Raw genomic sequence first — 17,079 nt, forward strand, 5'->3', positions numbered from 1 at the left:
TGGGTAGGCAGGAGCACTGTCTGGCTCTGGTTTATCTGTAACCAATACAAAAGAGATACTTCCACAGTAAACTGTTCACAGGTGAGAAGTTTATCTCTAATTAAATTATTCTCTGCCCCAGCATTTGTCCCTCAGAGGGGGCTGGTATGGTTCCACACAGTGTGTTGAAATCTTCACCAACAGGGGTAGCCACCACAGCCTAAAAACTATGGATCTTCCCTGAGGCTCTGTGCTTCACCCACCTCCTCTACAGCTTTCCCTAGCACTCAGTTCTGGGGCAAAATGTATCCATTTACAGTAAGTAAAAACATTCTAAAACAGCTTGCCATGTTGCTTCACCATAACGCTTTGACCAGTATTTATTTATGGCTACCTACAGCCAGACACCAGGACCAAATGGAAAAAGTTTGTTGCACTAAAGGAGTACAATATCATGTTACCCAAGTTAAACAGATCGTATAGTGGTTTTGGAAATATCAGTGTAAGAAAATTTTCAAGACCTAAGAAGGCCTTAAATATATCAAACTTATTCAGGTAACAATAGTTTATATCATCAGGGAATCATTAACTTGAAGGTCATTAATGGTATGTTTGCTGAAAAACATGGTGAACTCTTCATCTGTGTCCTCAAGTAATGTTAAGATTCTGGAAAGTTTATAGAACACAGATGATCTTAAGCTGTTGTTGGTCAGTTTGATATCCCTGTGACACCTAGCAGAGTTTTGGATATCAAAGACAACTGCTCTGTGACTCCAAGCATTATCTTAATTATCAGTGGCAACTGCTGATGTGAAGTTCCCTCAAAAGGAGCTCCTGCTGTGCTGCCCTTTGAAAAACCATTAAGATTCATGTTCACCCCCACACCCTTTTTGGAGTTATCTGCCTGCTTTCTGCGACAGACTCTTGCAAAATGACCATTTTTATGGCAATAGTGGCACTCTATCTTATGGCTAGGGACCTTCTTACTGGAACCTGAGTTAGAACTCTTTTCTGAGAGGACATGTATGGAAGCTGTCACATGGCCTGGTTCTAAGTCAAGGTCCAGCCTGTCAAGTTCACTTTTAATTTTACCCCATTTAACATTACGCCAGTTGGGAAGTGGTGTCACCAGGGCCTGTCTAAGATCTGGTCTCAAAGATTCTACCAGCTGTGTAAAATAAGGACCTTCAGTTGTATCATCAAAGTTGCCACTATTGTATGTATCTATACCCGAGTGACGCAAGAAAACTCTTTCAAACCTTTCACAGAAATCTGCAGCTGATTCTCCCTTTTTCTGCCTGCATTTAGTTATTTGGCCCCAATCAGTAGTTTTGCGGCATTTGTTGCTAATCCAGTCATTGAAAGCTTTCCAGCCTTTTTCAATGTTCTGACCTTTGTCACCCAAATCATCCGACACCTTTTTAGCAAGATGTCTGCTGTCTGTTAAGTTGAGGACTTGGCTTGCTATGGCCACAGCATCACTGGGGTGCAAAGAGTACAGCATTCTTTTTTTCTGCATGAGATCTATAAATTCAAGACCTATATGCTTTGGAGGTTTAAACTCCTTGAACAGGTTGTCCAGGGTTGCTGCATCTAAAGGAACATGGCCAATGTCTAGCCTGGTTTTATTAACTTCACCTCTCTTGTGAAGTACCTCAGCGGATGTGATTGTAACTGGCCTCATTTCAGCTTTCCTTCTGACAATCACTTTACCATTGCTAGTACTTAACCCATGCTCAGAGTCCTCTTCAGAAGATGAATGGTCACTGCCATCAGAATAGTCAGTCTCTACACCCATGCTGCTTGCAACCATTTGTGGACACAATCTGGATGTTGCTGGAGGATTTAAATCTGAGTAAAAACACTTATTTTGTAGATGGCCTATTGGTGAAGGACAAGACTGACTTTTACATTTGGCATGTTTCAGTTCAACGGAATTCAGTGATCTCTGAAGTTTTTCACAGGTTTTCTGTGCATTAATAGCAGCTTGTTTATGCTTTTTACACTCATTAGCTAGTTCAGAGATCTTCTCCTCAGATTCTCCTAGCTTGTGTTCTATGGACTTCAGTTTGTACTTCCAGTACTGCTTAATGACATGAAGGCACTCTTTAGCAGAGTCATGTTTGATACCATATCCTAAAGCTGATCTACATTCTTCAAGATTCCATACTGTGTCTGCAGAAAAGCCTTTAGATAAAAAGTACTGACTGCTCTTTTGCTCATTGATGTGCTTATTGACTATGCTGTCTATTACCCTTTCAAAATCTGGTTCAGTCCACTGAGGCACTTCAGTCCCACCCTTAACTAATGTGCTATTTCTATAGTTAATAGGCTTCCAGGATACTTTACAATATTTATGAGCATTTTGGCCATTTGAAGTCATGGTGAGGCAACACAACAAAACAAGCAAACAAACAAACAAAACAAAAGCTTCCCTCAATAGTTAAAAGTAACTTTAAGTACTGTTTTCCTCCAATCAACGTATAGGAGAACAGCCACAAAACTGGTAAAAAGTTTTTACCAGTGGCACACTAGTGTTTCAACAAACACAAACAGATCTTTCTTGATCAAAGAATATAAAACGCCACAAAACGCTAGGTTTTTACCAGTGACACGCCAGTGTTTCGACGAAACACAAACAGGCCTCTTTTGATCAGAAAATCTAAATACTTATAAAATACCAGTCTTCCCTCATATAGAGGGGATAACAGTAACAACAGTTACAAACTACTTGTCTTCCCTCACCTGAGGGGATAAGAGTAACAACACAGTTACAATTTCAGGATAATTTTACTGACTCTTATTCCTTATATCCAAGTCTGCATAGGAGAAGGTTCTGCCAGAATTTCTCTTTAGTTCGTGATGGCCTTCACCAAGAAGGATTCAGTATGCCATCCGGGTCACGGCACCAACTGTTAGAAATTCGGCATTGAAGAGTCAGGAGACTGGAGTTCGGCGTTGACTGGAGTTTATTTACACATACACAGGACCATGTATGAGTACAGCTGGATGATCTCAGTCTATCTCAGGATGATCTGAAGTTTGGAAACTGGAGGTTCAGAGGTTTCCTTCACATGCATGCAGAAAAGCACGGGCACAGCTTGGTCATCAGTTTGTCACCAGTTCAGTCTGATCCCAATCCAGTCTGTGACTGTTGCCAGTCCAGTCTGTTCCCAATCCAGTCTGACACCAAATATTTTAGGAGGGCCTTATATACATTGGAGTAGTGGGGGAAGGGAATTGGAGGAAGACGAGGAGTGAGAGGAGGGGTATGTAGAATGAGGGTGATGAAGAACATGTAAGACAGAGGAAGGGGGGAAAAGGTGAGAGAAAATGGAAATCAGGGGAGGGATAGGAGGAAGAATAGGGGTGAGAGGAGGGGTAGGTGTGAAGAGGGTGATGGTCAAGGAAATAAGGAACATGATGAGACATGAAACTATGATAGTTTCTCTCACTTTACTGGAATAATGAAAGAGAAAGAGAGAAATTGTCCAAAACATACCTTGAGTTAAATCTCTTTCTATTAATGATCATTAATGTTGATACATGTTTTGCATCTCCTACAAAGGTACCAATTCCAAGCTGTTTGTGTGTGTGTGTGTGTGTGTGTGTGTGTTGTTCAGGTCCCTGCTCCTCTGTGCCGGTGTGCAGTGGGCAGTATTCTGAGTGAAGGGGATGAAAAGCCCAGTCTGGAGCTGCAGGAACGATATGAGAGGTCAGGTTTCCAGATCTTCACTTTCCCTGAAGTCACCCATGCTGTGTCCAGCTCCTTCCCCCACCGGACATCACTGTCTATTCTCCTGGGTGTCCAGAGAGTCTATCCCCAGCTGGCTGGGTACATTAAGGTAAGAACGGGTTCCTGGAGATGCACTGCTTCAGTATGTCGTTCCACCTCATACTTCAAAACCTTCAACTTTGTAAGGAGTAACCTGCAGGAACTTTTTTTTTTACATTTCTGTCTACATTCACTTAGCTTTATTCAGTAACACTAAAGTATTAAACGATTTGCACTGTGTTTTTAAAGTGGCACAATACACACCAGCAAAGAGCTGAGCTTTTTTAAAGCCAGATATATCAGACAAGAACACATCCTGGACAGGTCATCTGTCAATCACAGGGCATCACACACACCTGTGGACAGATTCATACACTCACTGTGTCACTCACACATTCCTGTGGAAAATTCACACACTCACACCTCTCTGTCTCTGTCATTGTGTGAACAGATTAGTGTTCCTTCTTCTCTATCTCTCTCTGTCTGTCTGTCTCTCTCTCTCTCTCTCTCTCATTCTCTCTGTGCGTTTGGTCTTAGTCATCAGCTGTAGCACAGTAATGACAGGTTTAATATTCAAGCTTCAAACTTCGGCGAGAAATATCTATCCACCTTCAGAGTCCCCACAGCTTGTGAAAATGAGTTCACCTCCACATTAATAATGTCAGAACAGTCAGAACACTGCGTCTTTTCACAAGACCTTTGTCTCTCCATCTTTTTTCAATGCCTCCTTTTCCTTTTGTGTTCCTCTGAATTAACTGAATTTAAAGAGCTCATATCACACACATACAGTATATATATATACACATTTGTTGGCAAAGCCGGTGATCTCTGTTAATTCTGCACCAATTTTCCACAGTTTCTCCTCATGCATTGTAACACCTGTGAATACATTTTAATTCAATCCAAGCTCCTGCTGAGTCCAGACTCCTGGACTAACCCTAACCACACTTAGAAAATCAACAGCCAGCAGGAAGTGCAGAAATAGTGCTGACCATCATGTTGTGTGACAGCAGCCTAATGGGACCTCATTGGCCACTGTTTCCTCAGGCACATGTCCACACATGCAACCAAACAAAAAAACACACACACACACACACACACACACAGACAGACTATGAAATCTGCTATTTTAACTATTTTAATGAATTGGTAACCTATCAATCCTGATAATGAAACTGTGTCCAGTACAATCCCAGAGGACTCTAAAAGGCACTATCATATTCCCAGGATCTCAGTCATTTTTGGCAGTAAGCATGTTTTGTAATCATGCTCAGTGCCAATGGGATATTAAACCCCTAGGTATTGGACCTCTGGACCGGATTTCTCTGCACTGATGTTGCACTATTTAGTCCTTTGGGACGAGTTGGAGTGGTGTTTGTGATCCAGAGCTAATCAGCCATCTTCAGTAACTGGCCTCACGTACGCTGAGAAGTCAGATGAGCAGGTGTCCACAAAGATAGAAATAATATATAGACAACAGTCCATTGAATTTAGTGCATGTTCATTGTGGAATGAACAAGAGGACACTTGCACTTTCCTGGAGGACATCACACCTACATATGACCCTCTTGATACTGAGATAAGTCCACACATATATCTATACAGGCTTATTGCTGCCAGCAGCAGTGATCATAGAAGCTGTTTTAGTCAGTTTCACCCCCGAAAAGAGTTTTCTGATGTAAAATGCTGTTCAGAATGAGCTGTCATAGATGCTTATTAAATTTATGCCAGTGTCATGAGAGGCTTATACAGGCGTCATGTCGCCTTCTGAAGGAACACCTCCAAATTGTTACCCATTATTTTGGTGTCTGTTTGTACGTTTATTCTCTCAGGAGACAATGATGTTTGCTCAGATTTCATAATTAAAAGAGTTTTGAAGGACGACTCTGATTAGCACCATCCTGCAGAACAGAAATACAGACGTCCGCCTCAGAGCTACTGTTGTGCTGGATGTTTTTGATCAGATTCAGCTGTCCGACGTTAAAGGCTCTTCTGGATTCTGCTGTGTATCGCGCTGCTTCTGTTTCTCCCCCAAAAAAGAAGCTCTTGTCAGTTCTGTCAGCGAGTCTCTGAATGAGAAACAGCCTTCCGGTCTTTTCAACATTCTCCTACTGTCCACTCACGTCTGACACACTCTCACATTCTCTCTCTTTCTCTCTCACTCTCTCTCTCTCCCTCCTGGTGGCTCTTATCTTCCTTTTGCTCTTTCTCACTTTCTTCCTGTTTCACGTTATTTCCACTTACTATTTGCATTCTTTTTTCTTTTCTTCCCTTTCTCTCGCTCTCTCTCTCTCATCCTGTATCTCTCCTTTTCACTCTCCTGCTGTCTCATTTTTCATCTTCCCTATTCTTCTGTACCCTTGCTTTATCCATGCTTCCCCCATATGTGTCTGTCAAGTCTCTCTCACTCTCTCTCTTTCTCTCTCTCCTCCTCCTCCTCCCCCTCCTCTGTGGAGTTTGTTTTGGGGAGAATATTTCTCCCAAATGCCAAGCTGACATTTCCGTGTGTGTGGATCTGTGCTGTAGATTACTGTGGGTAGGCAACAACAACATGAAACTGACCAATGTTCTGCTGCTCACTGTTAAATCACCCCCCAATGCTTATAGAGCCTTTAATGCCACCTGATGAGAGAGACAGACACAGAGAGAGAGAGAGAGGGAGAGAGAGAAAGGGAGGGAGAGAGACACTAGATGTATTATTGAAAAACTCTCAATCTCGAGATAAAACAACACTCAGACTCATCGTTATCTAGGGTTGTCACACTGTTACCATAAGGCCATCTTTAAGCTTTCATGAATGAGTTAAAACCTTTTACTACAGACGTTTTTATATGTCCATGTTTTGCTTCATAAATTCAAATTTCCTCATATTTTTATATTCCCTCATATTTGTAAATTTGACAAATTTGGGGAATTAGCAACCCCTCTGGTGGAGATATTTTCATATTTACAATAACTGCATGTGGCCAGCGTAGTTATTACTATGGAAATATTTTTACAGAATAAGAGTCATTATTTAAGACATGAGTCCAGCTGTCAAACTGTCACATGCTGAAGCCCCAGCAGACCTGCTGCAGTCAGTATTGACAACCCGGCCTCATGCTTTTCCTCTCCAGTCATTGCTTTAGCTGGCTTCGGTGGATAATTAGCAGTTTGGCATCACTCAGGAACGAGCAGGTGTCATGCCAGAGGAACACAGCTGAATTTAGAGCAGCTTTGTGTATCTATTCCTGAATAGATTGGATTTGATATTATGTTTACTACAGTGGTGTCCAGCATCTTTTTCTCTTTATCTCTATCTCTGTCCATGATATGAACACATCACTTTCTTTTTCCACTGTGCAGAAATGTTGAGATACATGGACCAAGGTAAATGCTACAAAATGTCTTCATGACATTAAATTACATTAAACCTCATAGACATTTTGCCTTCTCTTTTAAAGCAACACTAGGTAAGATTAGGTCATTTTGCTCCTGGGCTCCCCCTGCAGTTGCAGAATGTAATTCACATTTAAATCATATTCCTTAAATCAAGGTGTGGGTTGTGGTTTCCTACCCTGTTCCAAATGTTACATAGTGCAGTTTCTCCAGTGCTGAGCCTGGAGTAGCAGCAACAGAGGCTCTGTTCTCCCTATTACAGCTCAGTGGAGCATCACAATGAGAGAGAAGCTGTAATTTGAAGGTTAAAATACTACCTAGTGATGCTTTAAAGCTACAGTTTGGACATGTTACAGGCCTCTTGTAGATTCTGTCATGTATTTGGGCTGTGCTCCATGTGGCAGGAATGTCAAGATGCATGTTTTTGGTTGGGTACACTTTGTGATATGACATTTTTACTGTATATACTATTTTTGTTTTGTTGGTTTGTTTGTTTGTTCTTTGCTTGAGTCTGTACATATCCATCAGGAATCCGTCCAGTGGGGAACATGCACTGACATGTTACTGGTCCATACAATACCTATCAAAGACCTTGGACGTATGACTAAAAATATTCTACTGTCCGTAACCTGGCCCTGAAAATGGTTTCTGAAGATTTTAAATGATGCTATATTTAACTGACACTCACTCATGCTCATTACAGGCCCAGTCCCTCTGCAGCGGCTCACAGTTAAGCGCTTAAGGCCAAGATGGTAACAGGACGATGTAGGAGCAGCTGGGATTAAACCTCTGACCTCTCTGTAATAGCCAGGTTTGATGATATGGTCCTGGTGGCTTTATTAAGTGCTAATTTTAGTGAAGAATGTAGCACACCCAGGATAAACTGTGTCAGTGGCCAGGTTTGTGAAGGAGATTGAGGCTAGGACCTTCTCATAAAGGCGTCCTTTACTTTATGGACAGGACAGATTTGTTTTTAATATTTTACAGTATTTCAGTAGATTATAATCTCCTAGGTCTGAGTCTTCACTCTCCCCCAAACACTTGATATTAGCCAACATGGATGTTTGATGTGTTATGGAACAGAATTAGCTGTTAGTGCCCTCCTCTAAGCGTGATGGGCTGATTTAGTGGCGATTTGAAAGGATAATGTAACATTTTCTAAGCATAGTTTCTTTTCTGTTTGAAAATGAGGGCACGTGACTACAAAATTACTTAATTGTGCACTATATTACTGAAGGCTAAGCATCACTTAATGGACCTCCAAGAATATTTCACATTATTTTAGTTACTGACATATATAAGTGTGAATTAAAATGAAAATAGCAGCTTAATTTGCTTTAAAACGGACAATTTTATTAAATTGACGGAAAAACCCGAGCTCCCTACGGAAATTCTTGAACGCAACCGTGACGTCACTGGTGAACAACAGCTGAACAACGCCGCGGTAAAACCCCGTTATGACTGACTGTTATGGCGGTATCTAGCTAGCTAAATAACCAACATTATTCATGACAATAGCCTAGCAATAAGCTAAACTGAAATTTAGAGGTACCGTTATTCTTGTAAATGTGATCGAAAAAAAAGTCGAAAAGTCGAACTCGAATTCATCTGACACTATAAACCTCCGTAATGCAGCTACGTAGCCGAGTATAATCTGAGCCCCCGAGTTTAGCAAGTCAAGCTAACGTTAACTAACACCAACTAAAACAGGTGAAGTAAGTGTCCTTACCCTGTTTACCTCCATGTTACAGAGGCTGTTGAACACCTTTCGTTGGTTTCCTTACATGCCCATATTGTTGGAAAAGCGCCAGTAAAATGAGCTACATATAACGGAGTGAGCGTTTCCAAAGTGCCCGTTTAAAGTTGACAAACTTGGTCCATTTTCTGGATATTTTGGGATCTTTGGGCCATTTGTGCACAGATGTCCCACTGTACATTGAATGATTGCAGCCAAAAACAACAAACCTTTTCGTCATTGTGCATTAAATTAAGTGCAGCTTCTAGAGGTGTTGTCCACCATCTACGTCACAGGCAAGACGCCTATTAGAGTTTCCGAACACCGTTTGGGGGGGGGTCTTTTAAACCTTATTCCTTGAATTAGTAAGAAATAACATGTTTTCTGACTATCAATAAACACAAGTTAGGAACTCAAATTCCACTGTATTTATTTGTTTGACACTTTCATAGAGCTGGTGCTTAGCCTTTAAACACAATTCTCTATAGAAAAATGCCATTATTATTATGAAAAAGACATTCTCACGTGGGTCCAACTTCTAAATGCTATCTCAGTATATTTGTGTAAGCTTGAGTTTGTCCATCCACAGCTGCTCTCGTTAAACAGATTAAAACATCTTCTGACCGCTGCAGGATTTGATTGCCCCGGAACACACTGTCAGCTGTCAACGTTTACAGACTGATGAGTTCAGACAGCAGCAGTTTGGGAAGGACCCGAAACAATGACAGCCCTGATTGATAGTTTCTCTCTCTCTCTCTCTCTCTCTCTCTCTCTCTCTCTCTCTCTCTCACACACACACACCTCATCCTCCATTTCTCATCTCTCTCTCTCTCTGTCTCTCTCTCTCTCTGTCTCTCTCTCTCTCTCTCTCACACACACACCTCATCCTCCATTTCTCATCTCTCTCTCTCTCTCTCTCTCTCTCTCTCTCTCTCTCTCACACACACACACCTCATCCTCCATTTCTCATCTCTCTCTCTCTCTCTCTCTCTCTCTCTCTCTCTCTCTCACACACACACACCTCATCCTCCATTTCTCATCTCTCTCTCTCTCTCTCTCTCTCTGTCTCTCTCGCCCTCTCTTGCTCTGCTCTGTGGTATTCAGATATGAGCTGTAGGCAGTGGGTGACTTTTTGGGTCAGGGACCCTGTGTCTCGTGTTCCAGAGCTGACCGCTGCGCTGCCGAATGTAAACATGCGGATAGTTTATTTTTGGGTGAGTTTCTAAAAGTGGGATTGACACTCGTTTTGTTTCAAACCAAAACACTGGCATCTAACCCAGAGTGTACTGAAGACGAGCTACAAACTGTTACCCTGTATGTAACTAGTCTTTCCTGGTCTTTATTTGTAGGTAATCTGTATAACTCTGGCTCTAGTTAGACTCCAGTGGTCGAGCACTCACATTCTTAAGTAATTAAATACTAACGAGTAGTTGTGGTAGTTGTGTATTAACTGGATCTTGACGTAAAGAACGATTCCTGTGTTTTTCTTCTGTGTCAAGAGAGGGACACCACTTCTCACTAACATCAGCAAAACGGCTTTACTATGAACAGTATCTGAAATAAACTAGATACTGGTGCTAATCAGCACTGATATTGTGTGTGTGTGTGTGTGTGTGCATGCATGTGTGCATGTTTTTGTGTGTCCTTCCACTGGGACGGTCAGCACAGCTGTAGAGCCGGGGGGCTGCTGAGGGGTCTGCACAGCCACAGCCAGCAGAATAATGGGTAAAGGCCACTAAAGGACACAGGGGTAAACCTGAAAGTTTCGCTGGGCAAGGACCTGATGTAGTGCAGTGTTTGTGTGTGTGTGTGTCTGTGTACGTCTCTTTGTGTCAGTCTGTCTGTATCTGTGCGTGTACGTGCGTGTTAGGGGTGCACAATATATTATTCATTAATAATTATAATGATATCTGCATTATTAATATCACATAAACCAATATGCAAATGAGCTGCGTTTCTGAATTTCATCCTGGTGTGTGTGTATGTGTGTGTAAGGGTAGGTGCTGTTGTGTTTATATGTGTATGGACTGGTGGGTATAATCTGGTGTGTGTGCGTGTGTGTTTGAGAGTGTGGCCTTTGCTGTTGCCAGGCAGCCCCGGTGGCCTCAGTGCCCTCCCCAGACCTTCTGCAGCCCACTCGACCATATGGCTCTCTGACACTCAGCCAAAGCTTGCTGAAAACACACACACACACACACACACACTTGAAAATGTAAAAGCAGAAGCAGTAATCTGATGTGTGATTACCTGATGCTGTTGATAGCTCTCACTCTGACCCTCTGTTTGCTTATTTCATTTTTGTTCCCTGATTTTGGATGTGGGCAGAAAATGAATGGATGAATTAATAACATCACAACACTTTATGGCATTTTGTTGATACACCATATGCATTGCATGTTGGGATTTTGGGAAGATGGGAACAGACGAAAACGACCAGTAAAGTCCACTGAATGCTCCACTGAGCTGTAATAGGGGACCCATTTCTACTCCAGGATCAGCACTACAGACACTGCACCATGTATCTTTTGGAGGGTCTGGTTACCAGCTGCTCTTTACACTGAATGAACTTTTTATGATATGAATGGGCAAAAATTATTTTGAATTTTTTTTTTCATTGCATTAACATCTTTTCTCTCTCTCTCACTCTCTTTCTCCCGATCTCATTCTCTGTTGCTTTGCACTCTCGCACTCTCCATCCCTCTCCTCCTCTCATTCTATTACGCTCTCTCGTTCTCTGTCTCTCTGTTACTCTTTCTCTGTGCACTCTTGCACTCTCTCTGGCAACCCCCCCCCCGTCTCTCTCATTATATTCAGCCCTTTTTTAAACTCGTAAATATGCATTACTATGAGGAACAGAATATTTGATCTGCAGAAAGGCCGCTGTGTTTTTTAAGTATTAAACTGCCATTAATTCAAGTTATTGTTATTAACATTTGAGTCACGTCGGTTTTCATTGTCATGACAGTATGAAAGCCAGAGCCGAGTCGAGCCGGCCCAGTATTGTTCATATCTTTTATACATTCATATTCAAATACATATTCACACGGGGTAGAGTAAAGTAACTTTGCTTACTTTTACCTGACCCCTGTAACTCTGACTATGACCATGTTCATTTATCCAGTCTCTGTTTTTACCTCTGTTATGTTTACAACGCAACAAACGCTTCAGGCGTTACTGCAGTATGTTAGATATGTTGTCATATATATCGTAAATGAATCTAATACAAAAGAATAAATTAATATCTCTATTTTTACTAACATTATTATATTATGTTATAATACAACAAGTGATATAAATGTGTGTATGTGCGGGCATAAATGTGTCTGTGTGTTTGTGCATTCAGGCCGCTGGGGGGTCCTGAAAGCGGCTGGGTCCGCTCCACTGCTCAAACATGACTTTTTTGTCCCGCAGCCTGGGGGACCCCGGGAACATTTACACGGTCGAGCGGGTAAATGCCACATTTAAATACGATCGATCAGATAGCGTCCAGAACGGTGCGCTGAATGAAGATGAATGTGGTGTTACACCCGGACCAGATTAGCACCGCTAAAGACACCGGGGGGTTTCTGTTCAAGACCTGAGGCTTTTCTTCAGGAGGAGCCTTATCATAAAGTGAAAATGCAGTGAAACAGCAAAGAGGCAAAGCTGATAAAACTTAGCTGGGGGTCTAATGTTCTCTAGCTGTCCTGAGGGCATCGTGCATTTGAATGAGTGTGCACGGAGGTGTGTGTGTTAGACATGTAGAGGAGTTTGAAAGATGATGTGTGTATGCAGGGCCAGACAGATGGAAAGAGTTTGCATTCCCCACTCAGATGGCAAGAATTACAGAAACGTAGGACCGAACAACTCTGATACCGTGCTGAGAAAGTCCCAACCTCAGGATCAGTCCACAACGTAGTGTCCAGAATGTTAAATGTAGTCGGGGGTCTTCTGGCACTAAGAAAATGTGACCCCTGCATGTGGTGTGTATTTAATAGTGAACCGAATGAGAAGCTTAGTGAGGAGGAATCTGCTGAATCAAACTGTGACAAGACCAGCCGCAGCCGTGAGTGTGTGTGTGTGTGTCGAGGTGTAAATGAAACAGCACTCTGACCTCTTGAGGTGAAAATGAACTTGCAGTGCCTTCAGTGTATCAGCAAATATAGTCTCTCTCTCTCTCTCTCTCCTCGACTGCTATTAGACACTCACTGGTTCTGTTTTCGCTTCTTTTCCCATTATAAAGCTTTTTGTTGTTATTTCTGCTTTTACAGTATTCCTACTAAGAAGCAGCCTGAGGACTGTGTTTTACATTACATTATCATCCTGTTTCTCTCGGTTCATTTCTCTAAACAACTGTGTGATCTGCTTGCCCCTTCACCAGTGAAATAAAAGTCCTGAAGCCTCATCCTTCTCCAGGACACCAGAAGAGCTCATTAAGTGCTGTGCAATTAACTCATTATTAATGGTTATTGTGATTTTGGCTAATGCTCTCTGCCAATCAGCAGTTTATTAAGTTCAAGAACAGTTTCCCTTTGGACTCCTTTGTTCAGAAACATTTGGAAATTTTGACATGTTAATGACTTTAAAATGCAGAACATTCTAACAAGATTTATAACTACATCACACTAAAGGGCACATATTCACATATTCTAAACAGCCCTGTTCATAACGGCCGCTTTCAGCGCCTGCTCCTTTAAATGATAATGAGCCGCTCGCTGTTCACCCCTGACCTGAGCGCACAGCAGTGAGGAAGGAGCAGAAACAGTTTTTAGCCGTTTTTGCTTGGCTCTCTTTCTTCTCCATTCTCGTTTTCTCCGTTTTTACTCAGTGCTCTTATTTCTCCGCACTCATTGTGTCTGTTTTGCGGCGTTTAACCTCGTCTTTGCGCTCTCACATAAACACAGGTCCAGTGCTGTAATTGGACAGACTCAGACGAGGGGGCAGGGCAATATTAAAGTCTCTGCACTTGACGTCAGAGGCGGAGCAAAATCAGAACGCCTCGTTTATCCAATGTTTTCTGACTTAGGCAGCACACAAAAGTGTGGAGTGTGGTCTTGTTTCACAGTGTGTAGGTTGGTGGACTACAAATACACATGTGAACATTCCCTGAACAAGACAATGTCTTTTTAAGAATCTGTTTATGTTTAGATGTGATCTTTGTGGAACAAACTTGTAGCTTACTCACTCACTCACTCCTATACACACTCACTCATTCATATACAAACTCACTCACTCAATCTTTTGCACACTTACTCACTATTGGATGTCATATTGTTATAGACAATGCTACACTAAATGTCAAAAAGTTTTTAGATCTTAAATCCTCATCCAGTGTTGCAGGGTATTAATAGGGAATTTAGGAAATACCACAGATACAAGAGCATTCTGCCACTGTAATATTCGTGAGGTTAGGTCAGATGTTGGATGATAAGTTCTGGATCATCTTAGAAGTATAGGTTGGAGCTCCTCACTCCAGAGAATATCGTTCCGCTCCACAGTCCAGTGCTGGAGAGGTCTTTTTTAATTATCTAGCCAACCCTGGGTATTGAGAATTGTGATCCTAGGCTCGTGTACAGCTGTTTATATCTTAGACCTCACTCAGAGTGTGTTGTGTATTAGCTAGTAGTTCTACAGCTGGCAGTTTAAGTCTGAGGCTTTTACTGTGTGGGTGTGTATTGTGTCACTGTATTGTGACTGTATTGACTGAAGGATTTATATTTAGAAGTGCATTTATAATGCAAGGAGAACAGCATGCACTACATTGAATTGACTTTTGATGCCTTACATTTTCTTTACTTCTCTCTATCTTTCTTAGTCTCACTCTGACTCCCACCCACCCACACACACACACACAGACATACTCAATACAGTTCTATTTAAATTGCTTTCTTGTAATGACCTATAATACACAACTATTGAACAAGCAGTGAATAGAGCAGAAAAGAGAACAAAATATTAGTAAAAAAATAATATATTTACATTTAAATTAAAGCATTATTTTATTCTTGTTTTCTGTCAACTTATTTATAAATTTAGTTTGGTGTTTTCATTTTCACTTCTTCCCTATTTCTCTCTATTTACATTGCACACTTCCTCCAGGGGGCACTCATGCTTGGACCCTGTTAATTGAAAGGCCACAAATTAATCACACTCTCACGTTTCATGTTACAATATTCAAGAACTCAAACTCTAAGGACAGCTGAAGTACCAGGATGTTGTTTTTGATTAAGTGGGACTGGTGCTCTATCCAGGGTGTGTTCCTGCTTTGTACCAAATGGTTCTGGGTTAACCTTGGACCCACCGTGTCCCTGAATGTAATGGAGAGGTTACAGAAGATGAATGCATTTTGTTCTTGATCCACCCCATATGGCAAAGATGCATTGGTTCATGAGTTGCCAGCAAGAACAACCTGAAAGTCCCGTCCTTCAAGTCATGAGTTCACTGTTATGAAGTGATTTCTCCAGGACATTCTTGCTATAGAAGTCAGTGTTTCCATAGAAGTGCACTCTTGCTATTGAGAGGCTGCCCGTCTCATGTCCTGAGAGTAAAGACAAACAACTGGAGATGAGATGAGTTGAGTTTGCTTTGGAGCAGGGAATTGTAAAAGGGTTCCAGGCGAAGAGGCAGGATGTAGTTGTAGTGTAAGTTGGCTTTATTAAAGAAGTCCATAGTGAATACAAAAAGAAGAGCGAAAGAATAAAGAAACTACTGAGTGAACTACAGAACAGACTAGCAACACAACACTAGAAGGAACTAGGAAAATGAGGCACAACAGAGCATGGTAGTAAAAGAACAAGGGAGGAGCAGGGAACCAAAGCAAACACATGGACAGGGCTGGCTTTGCGAGAGGAATATTATGGAAAATACTTATGAAAAGATCTGCCCACACACAAATTCAAAAAACTCCTTATTATGTTGAGAGTGGTGTCAAAGCAGCTAAAAAGAAACTAACATGAAACATGAAAGAAGCAGTAAAACAGTCAGCGGTGAAGGATATTGTTCGCACAGAGGTGTCATGGCCCACGACGTGTGATGATTTGAGTGGAATTCCTTCATTTTTCACTATTCCAATTTGATAATGAAGGATTCTCTCTCTCTCTCTCACTCTCTCTCTCTCCTTCTACTTCCCTCTCTGGAATATCAAAGGATCTAATCTCCATGGAAATCTGCTCTGACCGTTACCTTGGCAACAGGCTTCATGTTTCTCTGATTTTTCTCTTTTAACAATTTTTATATATATGAGTGTTTGTGTGTGTGTGATAGATAGATAGATAGATAGATAGAGAGAGAGAGAGAGAGAGAGAGAGAGAGAGAGAGAGAGAGAGACAGACAGAGATGGTCCTAAGGTGAAAGTACTAAAGGCTGAGGACTTCAGATCATGTGTCTTTCAAGAACCAGACAGCAAACGTTTATTGTCATTTTTCATACATTCGATCTGTTTAAATCTGTTGTTCAACTGCTTTAGCAAAATTAATGCAGCTTGTAAGTCTGGGTGTCTCTCCTCAGCCCTGTCCGGGGTGTGTTCCTCCCATGTGTGCAGTGATTCTGGAAAGACTGACCTACTGTGACCCTGATCAGGATGATGAAGTGTCTTCACACTCAAAACAATAGACTTTCTTATGCAGAGTTTGGGCGCAGCAGGTAGTGTCGCAGTCACACAGCTCCAGGGACCTGGACGTTGTGGGTTCGATTCCCGCTCCGGGTGACTGTCTGTGAGGAGTGTGGTGTGTTCTCCCCGTGTCCGCGTGGGTTTCCTCCGGGTGCTCCGGTTTCCACCCACAGTCCAAAAACACACGTTGGTAGGTGGATTGGCGACTCGAAAGTGTCCGTAGGTCTGAGTGTGTGAGTGAATGTGTGTGTGTCTGTGTTGCCCTGTGAAGGACTGGCGTCCCCTCCAGGGTGTATTCCCGCCTTGCGCCCAATGATTCCAGGTAGGCTCTGGACCCCCCGCGACCCTAAATTGGATAAGCGGTTACAGATAATGGATGGATGGATGCAGAGTTTGGTTATGTCTCGTGAGTTTGGGTCGATAGGAGTTGCTGTTGTTTTCAGAGACATCCTTGTGGTTCTGAGAAAGCCCCTTTCTGAGATATGCAAATGGGCAGGATTTCCATCATCTCTCTCTCTCTCTCTCTCTCTCTCTCTCTCTTTCTCTCTCTGTGTGTTCCTCTCACTCATGATGAGGGATTTTCACACAGAAGCAATTCAGAATGCAATTTGGGGGCAGCGGAGT

The 17,079-nt window shown here is 42.1% G+C and overlaps 1 protein-coding gene across 1 annotated transcript in view; it reads left to right on the forward strand.

The window, feature by feature from the left end:
* LOC136696879 (testis-expressed protein 264 homolog) overlaps positions 1 to 17,079 on the forward strand; it is a 51,309-nt gene that overhangs the window by 14,646 nt on the left and 19,584 nt on the right. The window contains exon 2 of the mRNA XM_066671602.1: positions 3,603 to 3,824. Within this exon, the coding sequence (XP_066527699.1) occupies positions 3,603 to 3,824 (222 nt within the window). The remainder of the gene's footprint in view (positions 1 to 3,602; positions 3,825 to 17,079) is intronic.

This window comes from Hoplias malabaricus, chromosome 5 (genome assembly GCF_029633855.1).
Source record: "Hoplias malabaricus isolate fHopMal1 chromosome 5, fHopMal1.hap1, whole genome shotgun sequence".
Classification (NCBI taxonomy): domain Eukaryota; kingdom Metazoa; phylum Chordata; class Actinopteri; order Characiformes; family Erythrinidae; genus Hoplias; species Hoplias malabaricus.